The 15440-nt window shown below is 41.4% G+C and overlaps 1 protein-coding gene across 1 annotated transcript; it reads right to left on the reverse strand.

Annotated features, from left to right (window-relative positions):
- Positions 1–372: 372 nt before the first annotated feature.
- Positions 373–13746, reverse strand: LOC133659105 (uncharacterized). The gene is made up of 12 exons (XM_062061841.1): positions 13553–13746; positions 13184–13475; positions 12314–13108; positions 12020–12241; positions 11822–11945; positions 9182–10084; positions 4503–4767; positions 4119–4407; positions 3227–4039; positions 2259–2486; positions 1347–1470; positions 373–1277 (listed from the first exon to the last, which is right to left on the reverse strand). Exons 1-12 carry the CDS (start codon positions 13639–13641, stop codon positions 373–375), a joined length of 5049 nt encoding a protein of 1682 aa, XP_061917825.1. The 5' UTR covers positions 13642–13746.
- Between the last annotated feature and the right edge of the window lie 1694 nt (positions 13747–15440).

The raw sequence follows: 15440 nt of genomic DNA on the forward strand, positions 1-15440 counted from the left end.
GAAGTGAACAAAAAGTTTTGCAACTGTTATGTAAAGAAAAGGGGCAGGATTAAATAAGCTCTGCTTCTTCCTACTCCTTTTCGAACATGTTGAAAAGAAACTGGAAATTGTGATGTATCATGTTGTATGCTTGCATGTTCGAAATAAACTCAAACTCAACTCAACTCAACTCAACCTTTTGCAGCTATTACAGCTTCAACTCTTCTGGGAAGGCTGTCCACAAGTTATCCACAAGATTACAGTCTCCATGCCTAAGTGCTTGATTTTATACACCTGTGGCTGGGCCAAGTGATTAGGACACCTGATTCTCATCATTTGGATGGATGGCCAAATACTTTTGGCAATATAGTGTATCTATGTTTACAAACATCTTTAATTATTTGACTTTCCCATGATGTGCTTCTTAGTGTTTTTCTCAGGCTTAAACAGTATTATAAAGCATTTTGGCATAAAAATGCAAACAAGCAGCCCGTAACTAGAGGCCAGGATGGCAAATATCTCCGCAGCGACGGTGAACTTGCCAGGAGAGCTCACATAAGCCGGGATGAAGGCGATCCAGACGGCACAGAATATCAACATACTGAAAGTGATGAATTTCGCTTCATTGAAATTATCTGGTAGTTTTCGAGCTAAAAAAGCAATTAGGAAACATAACACGGCCAGGACTCCTATGTAGCCCAGAACTGCCCAGAAGCCCAAAGCAGAGCCGAGGTGGCACTCTAAGATGATTCGGTCTCTGTAAAGTAACATGTTCTTGAATGGCAAAGGAGGGCTGATGGTTAACCAAAGTATGCATATGACCACCTGTACCAGAGTGAATGCCGCAACACAGAGTCTCTGCTGTGTGGGTCCAAACCACTTCATTAGATTACTGCCTGGAAGTGAGGCTTTAAAGGCTAACAAGACCAGTATCGTTTTCCCTAGAACACATGAGATGCACAGCACGAAGGTGATGCCGAAGGCTGTGTGGCGCAGCATGCAGGACCACTCGGTGGGTCGGCCGAGGAAGGTCAGAGAGCACAGAAAGCACAGGGTCAAGGAGAAGAGCAGCAGGAAGCTCAGCTCGGAGTTGTTTGCTCGTACGAGCGGCGTTTCTTTGTGGCAGTAGAAGACTAACGTCGCTATCGTGGTCAGGAACACTCCTAGCAAAGAGAACAAGGCTAAAAGAGTTCCCAGTATTTCTTCATAGGTCAAGAACTCTATTTTCTTTGGGATGCAGGCGTCTCTGTGTTTGTTGGACCAGAAGTCCGATGGACATTTCATGCAGTGTAGAGAATCTGCAAATTACAGTGTTTATTTACATTGATTTGAAGGTTGTTCTTACAATGGAATAGTGACTTGTTTACCTGTTACATTACTGATCTCTCCTGCGGGGCAGATAATGCAGTCGTAGCAACACACCGGGCGCCCTTTTTGAAGGACTTGGCGGGTTCCTGGAAGACAACTCTCACTGCACACTGACACGGGCACCTGTCACACAAACCCAGTGTGAACCAAGCATTAAACTACCTAGACCAGGCCTGGGCAATTATTTTGACTCGGGGGGCCAAATTTAGAGAAAAAAATGTGTCTGGGGGTTGGTATATCTGACAAATATAGCAAACATTTTTATGACAGACCACCTTACAGAACAGAATTGAATTAAAAAAAATGTAACTGAATGAGACACGCAGAATGTACATGAAAATAAAGGAAGTAGGATTTACAATATTAACTATGAACGATAAAACAACGAATATTGACAACATATGAATGTCACACCCCCTCTCCATCGACATATTTTACAATCAACAAAAATGCAACAAACACAGCGAAATATGAACATGAAGGGTAAAAAAAAAAACCCCGCCTACAATCTGATATGTCTGATGTATCACTAAGCTTTAGAACTTTGTTGTAAAAATCTCCTTCCGCGTGTGTCTCTGACACCCGCATTTCAGGCTGGCCGCTCTGGAAACACTCTGTGGAAACGCTCCCCACCCACACTGCTTGGTGCCTCGTCTGAGCTGCTGTGACTTAGATTACCATAGTAACTAGTATGTCATGCAAAAGCGCAGATTCCAACCATTGAAATACTTTGTACAGTCCAAGACTTACGGTCATTTGAAAACATCACTGCACATCATAATGGCAGCTACAGATTCCGGAAAAAAATGTTTGGGAATGTCCGGCGGGTCAGATTGAAAAGCTTAATTTGCCCAGGTCTGACCTACACAAACAATATTTTAGCAAAATGACTAATACAACTCAACCACCACCTTGGAGTGTCCGTTCCCCCAGACCACTGGAATGTTGCTCATGATAAACTGATGGCTCTCTGCCAGAGAAGCGTCATAAATGCCCACTGTTACTCCCTCCATCATTCCTCCGCTTTTCATTTGTAAGTTGACCAGCTCGTATTTTGCCGGTGAGTCACCATTGCTGTCAAAATAAACTCTTTCCCCTCCTCGAGTGGTGAAGTTGACCTTGCCGAGATACTGCAGGACCTGGAGAGATGGCGCAACGTGCAAACAATTGAGCAGAAATTGCACAAAATGTTAGGCGCTGTCACTACACCCGCATGTGCTTTTGTGCAAAATCCCACAGGAATATACACTACCGTTCAAAAGTTTGGGGTCACATTAAAATGTCCTTATTTTTCAATGAAGATAACTCTAAACTAGTCTTAACTTTAAAGAAATACACTCTATACATTGCTAATGTGGTAAATGACTATTCTAGCTGCAAATGTCTGGTTTTTGGTGCAATATCTACATAGGTGTATACTGGCCCATTTCCAGCAACTATCACTCCAGTGTTCTAATGGTACAATGTGTTTGCTCATTGGCTCAGAAGGCTAATTGATGATTAGAAAACCCTTGTGCAATCATGTTCACACATCTGAAAACAGTTTAGCTCGTTACACAAGCTACAAAACTGACCTTCCTTTGAGCAGATTGAGTTTCTGGAGCATCACATTTGTGGGGTCAATTAAACGCTCAAAATGGCCAGAAAAAAGAGAACTTTCATCTGAAACTCGACAGTCTATTCTTGTTCTTAGAAATTAAGGCTATTCCACAAAATTGTATGGGTGACCCCAAACTTTTGAACGGTAGTGTACAAACACATAAATGATGAGTTTTGCTACAACACAAAACACATGAGGGGCTAACGTTTTCAACAAAAAACATATTATTTTGCCATCATTTCAAAGCAGCTAATGTTCTATGTAATAGTAATTGTTTACCTGCCATGGCTCAATGTGTGCAGTATCAGCACAACTCCCATTGGAAAAGGGCCCTTTTCCTTCTTCACACCTGAATAGGTCGTTTAGGGCGTGGGCCACCGAGTAGACGGACTTGTAGACATTGTTGGTGAACCTCAGCTCGGACACGCTGGTGTATTGTGACTGGACGTCTCGCAGGCTCTCGTGGCCGCTGCAGGGCTTCCGTAGGCCGTTTGCCATTGCAGTTAGCGAGCAGTCAAACGTCTTCTCCCAAAAGTCTTGCACAAACCGGCTGTGCGGGAACTGAGAGGGGTGGAGCCCTCTCAGGTGCTCCTCCAGCCCGGGGATCTCAGCTCTGCTGACGGTGAAGCCCAGTGAGCCCGCAAGGACGCCGTGGCCCTCGCTTTCAGACAGGAAGTGATCGGTGATCCAGGCATCACTGCCGACCCACTGCAGACCTGTAACGTTACGTCTGAACAGCTCCTTTGCCAGCAATTTGATTTCTCGATGACTCACAAAGGCCATAATCACTTTGGAAGTAGCACTTTGAATTGTGTCTGTTACCCTCTGCAGATCATTAGGTGGACCAGAGGATGAGAAGGCATCTGAATACTCAATGCACACTCCATATTCTTGTGCAGCCTGTATGAATGCAGCAATGCCATTGAGGCCATACTCGTTGTCCACAGCTATGGCTCCGATCCACGTCCAACCCAGGTGCTTGACCAGCTTTGCTAAAGCTCGACTCTGATAGTAGTCACTGGGAATGGTTCTGAAAAAAGTTGGGTAGTCTTTTCTGTTGCTGAGACAGGCACATGTGGCAAAATGGCTAACCTGAAATGAAACAGACAAACTCTGTGCCAAACATTACATTGTTTGCAATATTAAAGTCAATAAAAGTATGTATTCATACCACCGGAACATTGAAGCGTCCGAGTATTGGTGCAAATGCAATGGTTGGTCTGGAACCTGAATGACCCAGGATAGCTTGTACCGTCTCTACTTTGGTACAGTTTTCATCGTGGATTTCTCTCTCGAGTCCACTCACCAGTGCCAGTGCAGCTCTCAGAATATCAATAGTCCCACAGCCGTCGTATATCTTGTAACCCAGTTTGATGTCAGGTAGCATATCAGGGTTCTTATTGATCTCATCGATAGCGAATATCATCGCCTGAGAGAATTTAAATTCCCGAAAGTTGAAGCTGGAGTGTCAAAAGAAATGCACACATATGTCAGATTCAAATAAGGTCTACATTAATACAACAAACGAAAAACTAGCATGCAAAGCAGTACATACTTTTTACACCTTCGCACCTCTGGAAGGACCTGGAATGTGTTAACTGCATAATCCTGCCCCGTGCGGAACGAAAAAATTCCTCCAATCACAAGATCCCCATGTTGCTCCAGCTCGGGCAGGTGTGGCGACCCTCGCATTCTGCACACACACTCCCCCCTCTTCGCTGCCAGCAAGACCAAAACCAAGAGGCTCAACGGCGACATGGTGCAGCTGTGCAGACCAGGCCAGCCAGCCAGCCACACGACACATAACACGGCTTTATACACTAAGGAGGGAGAAGTTGTCATGGTTCATCTCATACCTCAGGAGATTAGAAGAAACCAAACAAGTGAAGATGTGTTGTTTTGTGGAAATGTATTTTTTATTCCAGAACAAATAAAAACTATGGAAATAATAATATAATCACAAGTAATGTACTGCATAGTTCTTCTTCTTCTATTTATTCTTCAAAATATGCAATTAGATTTATAAAGTTATTCTTCATGTGCGGTTTCATTCAGTTGCATTTCTTCAATGTATTGCGTCAACATAATTCTGCGTCAGATTAACTTCTCCTAAATGGACAAAAGTATTGGGAATGGACGTTACACCTGAAGGCAGTTCAATTGTGTGAGACAGCTGATGTTGAACCTGGGAGAGGGTGTGTTGGTTTAAAATATTGGTTTTAGTTACAAAGCCCAAAACCAGTGAAGTTGGCATGTGTAAATCGTAAATAAAAAAAGAATACAACGATTTGCTAATCCTTTTCAATTTATATTCAATTGAATAGACTGCAAAGACAATATATTTAATGTTCGAACTGTGTGGTTTTTTTTGTGCAAATAATCATTAGCTTAGAATTTAATGGCAGCAACACATTGAAAAAAAGTTGGCACAGGGGCATGTTTACCACTGTGTTACATGGCCTTTCCTTTTAACAACACTCAGTAAACGTTTGGGAACTGAGGAGACCAATTTTTGAAGCTTTTCAGGTGGAATTCTTTCCCATTCTTGCTTGATGTACAGCTTAAGTTGTTCAAGTTGTGGTACTTTAGGCTTCATAATGCGCCACACATTTTCAATGGGAGACAGGTCTGGACTACAGGCAGGCCAGTCTAGTACCTGCACTCTTTTACTACGAAGCCACGCTGTTGTAACACGTGGCTTGGCATTGTCTTGCTGAAATAAGCAGGGGCGTCCATGATAACGTTGCTTGGATGGCAACAAAGTTGCTCTAAAACCTCTATGTACCTTTCAGCATTAATGGTGCCTTCGCAGATGTGTAAGTTACCCATGTCTTGGGCACTAATACACCCCCATACCGTCACAGATCCTGGCTTTTGAACTTTGCATCTATAACAATCCGGATGGTTATATATATATATCTTCCTCTTTGGTCTGGAGGACACGATGTCTACAGTTTCCAAAAACAATTTGAGATGTGGACTCGTCAGACCACAGGACACTTTTTCCACTTTGCATCAGTCCATCTTAGATGAGCTCAGGCCCAGCGAAGCCGGCGGCGTTTCTGGGTGTTGTTGATAAATGGATTTCGCTTTGCATAATAGAGTTTTAACTTGCACTTACAGATGTAGCGACAAACTGTAGTTATAGACAGTGGTTTTCTGAAGTGTTCCTGAGCTCATATGGGGATATCCTTTTCACACTGATGTCGGTTTTTGATGCAGTACCGCCTGAGGGATCGAAGGTCCGTAATATCATCGCTTACGTGCAGTGATTTTTCCAGATTCTCTGAACCTTTTGATGATATTACGGACCATAGATGGTGAAATCCCTTAATTCCCTGCAAAAGCTTGTTGAGAAATGTTGTTCTTAAACTGTTGGACAATTTGCTCAGTCATTTGTTGACAAAGTGGTGACCCTCGCCCCATCCTTGTTTGTGAATGACTAAGCATTTCATGGAAGCTGCTCTTATACCCAATCATGGCACCCACCTGTTCCCAATTAGCCCGTTCACCTGTGGGACGTGTTAATTGTTTGATAAGCATTCCTCAACTTTTTCAGTCTTTTTTGCCACTTGTGCCAGCTTTTTTGAAACATGTTGCAGGCATCAAATTCCAAATGAGCTAATATTTGCAAAAAATAACAAAGTTTACCAGTTTGAACATTTAGTATCTTGTCTTTGCAGTCTATTCAATTGAATATAGGTTGAAAAGGATTTGCAAATCATTGTATTCTGTTTTTATTCACGATTTACTGGTTTTGGGTTTTCTACAATAATTACATCAATATTTTTTGTTATCACAAAATCTTTTGTCCTTTTTTATTGTTTATAAACTCAGGAAATACGTCCCTGGACACATGAGAACTTTAATTGTGACCAATGTACCACCCTGTAACTACTTGGTATTGGATCCATACCCAAAGTTGTAGTATCTCCCAAAACATATGTAACATATCCAAACAACAGAAGAATATGTGCTTATTACATCTTAACAGAAGTGTAGATAGAATATATTAAAATGGAACGTAATCCGGTATTAACAGCAAATGAACAAGTAGATTAATAATCCATCCATCTATTAATTTTTTACTGCTTGTCCCTCATAATTTTGACAAAACTATACAATCGGAAATGACACAATATGTTACTGCATACACCAGTAGGGAAATTAGGAGCGTTTGTAACCAGTTTGCTTATTCACTATTCAAAGCAAAGTTGTCCAGTATGTTCACTAAATTAATTATTGCCAAAAATGTTCTTTGATTACAATAACAAACATACACTATGTTTAATGAGTTTTTGTTAAAATAAAGGCAACAATGAAATCTTTTTTGGGATATGCTTTATTTTGAAAAGTATCAAAGTATCGAAATACAATTTGGTACTGGTCCCAAAATATTGGTATCTGAACCTTGGTGCCTCAGACCGGAAGTCTCTGCAGAGAGTGGTGAGGACGGCGGAAAAGATCATCAGGACTCCTCTTCCTCTTATCCAGGAAATCGCAAAAAGCCGCTGCCTGACCAGGGCTCAGAAAATCTGTAGTGACTCCTCCCACCCCCACCAAGGACTGTTTTCACTGCTGGACTCTAGAAAGAGGTTCCGCAGCCTCCGTAGCAGAACCTCCAGGTTCTGTAACAGCTTCTTCCTTCAGGCCATCAGACTCTTGAACACATTCAAAATAGTTCCCTCAATTCCCCCACCCAAAACGGATTAACTCGCTGGAATATAAAGACAATATAACATACATCCATAAACTATTATTATTATTATTAGCCTTTATTTAACCAGGTAAAATCCCATTGAGATCAAAGATCTCTTTTCCAAGGGAGACCTGGCCAAGAGGGCAGCAGCAAGGTTACATTAAAAACAGTAAACAAATACATAAAACATCACATTTACGACATTAAAACTTGCTCACATGACACATGTGCATACAGACAAGGTAGACTGCAGTCCTTTCACAGAAGCTTTAAACTCATTCAACGTAACAAGGGTTTGAAGTTTAATATTCGATTGTAGGTTATTCCAAGCCTTCGCTGCTGAAAACCTAAATGCTTTCTTGCCCAGTTCAGTTCTTACTTTGGGTACGACAAATTGCAGAACATTCATTGAACGAAGATTGTGACTTCCTTGTTTCTTTGTTAAAAGACAAGACAGATAAGATGGAGTGATACCCAGAATGGTTTTGTAGATGAAAACATACCAATGATTGAGGCGTCGAGCACATAAAGACGTGGATAAATACGAAAAAGTGCAATATATTCATCTGTACAGTAATCTATTTATTTATGCCTGCACATTATTGCTCTTTTATCCTGCACTACAACGAAAAAGTTTGTTCTTATCTGTACTGTAAAGTTCAAATTTGAATGACAATAAAAAGGAAGTCTAAGTCTATTCGGGCTCCAGTACTCTGGAATGCCCTCCCGGTAACAGTTAGAGATGCTACCTCAGTAGAAGCATTTAAGTCCCATCTTAAAACTCATTTGTATAATCTAGCCTTTAAATAGACCCCCCCTTTTTTAGACCAGTTGATCTGCCGTTTCTTTTCTTCTCTCCTCTTCTCCCCTGTCCCTTGCGAGGGGGAGTTGCATAGGTCCGGTGGCCATGGATGAAGTGCTGGCTGTCCAGAGCCGGGACCCCGGGTGGACCACTAGCCTGTGCATCGGTTGGGGACATCTCTGCGCTGCTGACCCGTCTCCGCTCGGGATGGTTTCCTGTTGGCCCCGCTGTGGACTGGACTCCCGCTGATGTGTTGGATCCACTGTGGACTGGACTTTCACAATGTTATGTCAGACCCACTCGACATCCGTTGCTTTCGGTCTCCCCTAGAGGGGGGGGGGGGTTACCCACATATGCGGTCCTCTCCAAGGTTTCTCATAGTCATTCACCGACGTCCCACTGGGGTGAGTTTTTCCTTGCCCGTATGTGGGCTCTGTACCGAGGATGTCGTTGTGGCTTGTACAGCCCTTTGAGACACTTGTGATTTAGGGCTATATAAATAAACATTGATTGATTGACATTGATTGAAGTCTAAGTCTAAATAGCAGTTTTATTTTTATTTATTTTAGAATGCACAGAAACGGGAAAGACGTGTGTTCTTGTCTCACAGAAGGATTCTGAATGATGGGCAAAATAATAAAACGGTTGCCATGATCGATAAGTTTTACTAATTAAGAGGTGATCACCGTCTCTAAATCGATGTGTTGTGTTGTGAAAAGTATTCATAAGGATTTTAGTCTCCCTTTACTCATCATGTTCTTTTTTGTGTTCTTCTCAGGTCGCATTAGTATTATGTAACATTTCGGAACAAATATGCAAATGAGCAATCCAAAACTGGAGGCCAATATCGCAAATATTTCCACGGTGACACTGAACTTGCCAGGGGAGCTGATATAAGCGGGGATGAAAGTGATCCACACGGCGGAAAATATCAACATGCTAAAGGTAATCAATTTGGCTTCATTAAAGTTATCGGGCAACTTCCGCGCCAAAAAGGCAAGAACGAAACACAACACGGCCAAAAGACCGATGTAGCCGAGCACAGCCCAGAATCCCACGGCTGAACCCACGGCGCACTCCAAAATGATTTTATCTTTATACTCCTTGAAATTCTTCAAAGGAAAAGGAGGAGCCATTGTTAGCCAGAGGATGCATATGATGACTTGTATAAGAGTGAACGCCAGCACACTAAGCCTCTGCTGGAGAGGCCCGAACCACTTCATGACGGGACTGTCAGGAAGTGTGGCCCGGAAGGCCATCAGCACCACTACGGTCTTCCCCAGAACGCAAGAGATGCAAAGAACGAAGGTGACGCCGAAAGCTGTGTGGCGCAGCATGCAGGACCACTCGGTGGGCGGGCCGATGAAGGTCAGAGAGCACAGGAAGCACAATGTCAAGGAGAACAGCAACAGGAAGCTCAGCTCCGAGTTGTTGGCCCTGACGATGGGCGTTTTCCTGTACTTAAAGAAAACCCAGGCTACAGCCGCTGTCATGCAGGAGCCCAGTAAAGATGCCACGGTGAGTAACGCTCCCATGACCTCCTCGTAAGACAGGAACTCTGCTTCTTTTTTCCAGCAGGCGTTTCTTCTCTCGTTTGGCCAGAACTCAGAGGGACATCGCGCACATGTGACAGAATCTGAAATTGAAAACATTTCTCAGACTACATTTTCATTCATATCTGTGTAAAGTCTTGTCTTTTGTAGCTCCGGTTTATGATTACGTATGCACTCATTTTGATTTGATGAAAGAGGTTAAGCATACACCGTATTTTCCGGACTATAAGGCGCACTTAAAATCCTTTTTTGGTGATAATAAAGGTAAAGTACTGGTATTGTTTATTATCAATAGCACTATTTCTATTGGTATTCATATTGCTCCATTTTTAGTGTAATAATGCTCATTGTCATTTCTGTATTTATTTTTAAAATGTTCGCTAACTGCTTATTTGCTATTACTTTTACCATCATATTTGTACATGTCGTATTTGCTGATGTTGCTCTGTTGTTGTTGTTGTTGTTGTTGTTTTTGTCTCTCTGTCTAATCCCCCTCTTGTCCCCACAATTCCCCCCTCCGTCTTCCTTTTTCTCTCTTTCTATCCCCTCCTGCTCCGGCCCGGCTGCACCAAATGATAATATAAATACATTTAATAAAGTCAAAATACAAGTAAGGCAACAAGAGAAGTATCCTACACTTCTCTTTTGTAAAGTAAATCTGAACAGCCGATATGGGCATCTACATCTGCTATATGATTTGCCCGAGAAGCTGGGCAGGACATTTTAAAAAATCAAAAAAAAATCAAAAAATCAAAAAAAATCATTTTTTTCACTCAAAACTCGACAGTGCGCCTTATAACCCGGTGCGCCTAATGTAAGGAATAAGTTACCTTATTAACCTTAGTAACCTCGAACCTTGGTACATGGTGTAGTGATAAGTGTGACCAGTAGATGGCAGTCAAACATAATATATAAGTGTAGGCTGCACCGTTTGATGTGCTTCAATATACGAGTATTATTATGGTGTGTGTCTAAGGTAAAACATATTATCTGGCTTTGTGTTTCGCAATATTATGCAAAAGCAACTTTTCTTACCTTCTGGTACCTGCTGATGTGTGTTTTGGATCTGCATAAATCCTGAAAAATTGCGCGCGTCCACCTTTGTAGTCCGTAGTCGATAAGCTTCTTCTTTTTCTCTGTCTTCTTGTTATGGGACATTCATCCTCCACTGTTGCCATTTCTAATATAAAGTAGTGTAAAGGTCTTACTCATATCTGTCAGTAAACTCGCCATGAAAGCGCTAAAACATACCGGTGTAGTGAGTTTTCATTATTCACCTGAAGAACTTTAGTTATTAGAGTTCCGGTCGAACGGTTTTTCATGGGTGTTGTGGTTTCTGGATGAGGAGATGCTGCTCCGTTATTGATTGAAGTAGAGTCTGAATGTCATTAAAACAGTTAGCTCCATCTTTTGACTCTTCCTCGACTCCCGTCCTTGCACGCTACACCACTACAACAAAGATGACGGGGAGAAGACGGTGCCGAAGGTGAGGCACGTAAATAAGACCGCCCACAAAACGGCAAATTCGGGAGCGACTGTCAGAAAGCGGCTTGAAGATGATCTGTAAAACATCATCTATGCAACATTTTGACCAACGAACCACAATTACATGGTATGTAGACCACAAGGAAGTGTTTTACATTTAGAAAAAAATAAATAAATAATGACTCCTTTAATGCGCCCTATATCCGGTGCGCCTAATATAAGAAACAAGATCAAAAATAGACCATTCATCGGCTGTTCGCTTTATAATCCGGTGCGTACTATGGTCCGGAAAATACGGTATATATATATTTTTTTTTTTTCAAAGTTCTGACTACCTGTTATGTTGCTATATTCACCCTCTGCACACCTCACACAGTCATAGCAGCAGACAGGCCTTCCTTTCTGCAGAACTTTGCGTGTCCCCGGGCGACACTTCTCACTGCAAACTGACATCGGCACCTGCATTATTTAAAAATTGAGTGAAGTCTCCTATAAATTGCAATTTAACTTTGTCTATTGCACCCCTTGCTTACCTGGTGGGTGTTCTGTGCCCAAACCAGAGACTTACTATGCAAAGTCAGCTGTTTGTCTGCAGATGCGTCATACAAACCGACTGTGGCAAATGTAACGACCCCCTTTTCTCCGGGCTGCCAGTTTAAGATTTCATATTTGGCTGTTGGGTCTCCATTCTCATTGAAGTAAACTTCATCTCCTTCCTTAGTTATGAAGCGAATATTCTTCATGTGGTGTAAAATCTAAGCAGAGATACATATAAATGTTAGTTAGCTTATTTATTTAATTATTTTTACACTTTGGAATGTACTTACTGTGAATGGCTTTAGCTGCACCTTTGTGTTACATGTTGTGTTACAACCAAGAATACCATGAAGTGCGTGGACGACAGTGTACACTGCTTTATAGACATTATTAAATATTGGCATGAGTGACATATCAGTGAAGCTGTTGTGAATGTTACCCAGGTCCTCAAAATCACTGCACTTCCTCTGACTCCGGGAGGACGAGTTTGTTTGTTTGAGCTGACAGTTGAACAATGTCTCCCAGAATGTTTTGAAAGTGTCATCACCAGATGAATTGAGGGGTTTGACGTCCAATATGAACTCCCTCATGCCCGATACATGTGCTTTGGGAATAGACAGGCCGATGGCTCCATCCAAGATGTGATGCTGATCCATAGCGGCAGTTTGGGAATCAAATATCCAAGATTCAGTGCCAACCCACTGGTAGCCGGTCAGGTTGTGATAAGACAATTGGGGTATCAGCACATCTAAGTCCATGTGGGAGAGGAACGCGACAATCACTTTGGAAGTGGAACCCTTAATGACATCTATTATCTTTTGTATTTTGTCTGGTGGATCAGTCCTAAAGAAAGACACTGAGTACTCCAGGCAGATACCGAGCTGCCGGGCAGTCGCTGTAAATGTGGCCATTCCGTTGTTACCATAATCATCATTGGTGTTAATAGCTCCAACCCAGGTCCACCCGAAGTGCTTGACTAGCTCTGCCAGGGCTCTACTTTGGTAGTAATCACTAGGTATTGTTCTGAGGAAAGAAGGGTATTTGACTTTATCGCTGAGGCAAGCACAGGTGGCAAAGTGACTGATCTGCAGGAATAGAGGACGTCATTATTAACAATATTTAGTTATCATTGACTATACATTACACCCAGTCCTACCCACCAGTGGGATGTGAAAGGGTCCGATTACAGTAGCTATAGCCATGCAAGGAGAGGACGACGTCTCACCCACAATAGCCTGAACTTGGGCTGGTCTGGTGCAGGGCTCGTCCAAAGGACCGTCCGAGTCCCCATTGGCCAAAGCCAGTGCAACCTTCACCCCTCTAGAAATGGAGCCGCAAGAGTCATAGATTTTATAGCCCAGAGTGAGACCGGGCAGCAGGTCTGTGCTGTGGTTTATCTCCTCGATGGCAAAGAGCATAGCCTGGGCAAACTGGAATCCCCTAAAATTCAAACTGGGTGCAGATAGTTGCAAGCAGCTTTATGCAAAAATGTCAAGTGAATACAATCAAATGTCCCTGCTATGGTTTACCTGGTGCACTGCAGTGGAGGCGGCTTGTGCACGTAGGTATCCTTTCGGTCATTCCAGCTGCTGTGGAGAGAAAAGATGCCCCCCAACATGATGTCTCCATCCTTAAACAGCTGGGGGTTCTCAGTATTTCCTCTGCGCTTGCAGATTGGCTGATCGGCCCAAGAGAAAGACGCTACCAGGAATAGGTGTAGAAGTGCCCAACCCTGCTCTGCCCACCTGTGTGTGGACGTCATGGTGTCTGAGCATGAGGCCAAGTCGCAGAGTAACATGGCTGGACCATTAATGTGAATGTGGAGCACTGCATGTTTTATACCTTTTAAAGCAGCATATAATCAGTCTGCAAGGAGGGGCAGGAGGTGGGAGGTACCAAGAGAAATTCATGTATTTTTATAAAATACAGTGCTTCAAAAAAGAGCTCACGTTTATGTTGTTTGGAATGTGTTGAATTTAAGTTGTATTTAACCCGTGTAATCAGTTTTACATTGTTAAACTTTAAGAAACAAGCCTTTGTCCAGTATATTCTATCACAGGGGTCACCAACCTTTTTGAAACCAAGAGCTACTTCTTGGGTACTGATTAATGCGAAGGGCTACCAGTTTGATACACACTTAAATAAATTGCCTGAAATAGCCAATTTGCTGAATTTACCTTTAACTCTATGTTATTATTAATAATTAATTATATTTACACTTAATTGAACGGTTTAAAATCTTCAATTTTGACTCTTTAAAATTCAAAATTCAACCGAAAAAAAGAAGAGAAAAACTAGCTAATTTGAATCTTTTTGAAAACATTAAAAAACATAATTTATGGAACATCATAAGTAATTTTTCCTGATTAAGATTAATTTTAGAATTTTGATGACATGTTTTAAATAGGTTAAAATCCAATCTACACTTTGTTAGAATATATAACAAATTGGACCAAGCTATATTTCTAACAAAGACAAATCATTATTTCTTCTAGATTTTCCAGAACAAAAATTTTAAAAGAAATTCAAAATACTTTGAAATAAGATTTAAATTTGATTCTACAGATTTTGTAGATTTGCCAGAATAATTTTTTTGAATTTGAATCATAGTAAGTTTGAAGAAATATTTCACAAATATTCTTCGTCGGAAAAACAGAAGCTAAAATGAAGAATTAAATTAAAATGTATTTATTATTCTTTACAATAAAAAAAATAAATTTACTTGAACATTGATTTAAATTGTCAGGAAAGAAGAGGAAGGAATTTAAAAGGTAAAAAGGTATATGTGCTTAAAAATCCTAAAATAGTTTTTAGGGTTGTATTTTTTCTCGAAAATTGTCTTTCTGAAAGTTATAAGAAGCAAAGTAAAGAAATTAATTTATTTATTTAAACAAGTGAAGACCAAGTCTTTAAAATATTTTCTTGGATTTTCAAATTCTATTTGAGTTTTGTCTCTCTTAGAATTAAAAATGTCGGGCAAAGCGGGACCAGCTTGCTAGTAAATAAATGAAATGTAAAAAATAGAGGCAGCTCACTGGTAAGTGCTGCTATTTGAGCTATTTTTAGAACAGGCCAGCGGGCTACTCATCTGGTACTTACGGGCTACCTGGTGCCCGCGGGCACCGCGTTGGTGACCCCTGGTCTATCATATGCAGAAAGTATGAGTATTTCCAACCATTTCCATTTACAGAATCAGAATCCCTTTTAGTTTAAAGTACAGTAAATGTAGTTCAACAATACAATAACCCCACCACTTCATTGGGTACTTCACACCAAATTTGAGACCCAAAAGAAAGCTCTATCCAAAATAGTGTGTTTTCAAAACATATTATAGATTCATTTCTGAATCAAGTGTACATAGGCAAATAGGGATGGGTGCTTTTGAATCGATACTGGTACTCAACAATACCAATTGTT

This window comes from Entelurus aequoreus, linkage group LG10 (assembly GCF_033978785.1).
Source record: "Entelurus aequoreus isolate RoL-2023_Sb linkage group LG10, RoL_Eaeq_v1.1, whole genome shotgun sequence".
Taxonomy (NCBI): domain Eukaryota; kingdom Metazoa; phylum Chordata; class Actinopteri; order Syngnathiformes; family Syngnathidae; genus Entelurus; species Entelurus aequoreus.

What these genes read in the sequence shown, in the direction of transcription:
- LOC133659105 (XM_062061841.1), bottom strand. Translation starts at nt 13,641, where the DNA reads ATGTTGGGGGGCATCTTTTCTCTCCACAGCAGCTGGAATGACCGAAAG. An exon ending in GACGCTTCAATGTTCCGGTG is followed by an intron (nt 4,040 to 4,118) that starts GTATGAATACAT and finishes GTTTCATTTCAG; the next exon opens with GTTAGCCATTTTGCCACATG. An exon ending in GGGGGAACGGACACTCCAAG is followed by an intron (nt 1,471 to 2,258) that starts GTGGTGGTTGAG and finishes TTTGTGTGACAG; the next exon opens with GTGCCCGTGTCAGTGTGCAG.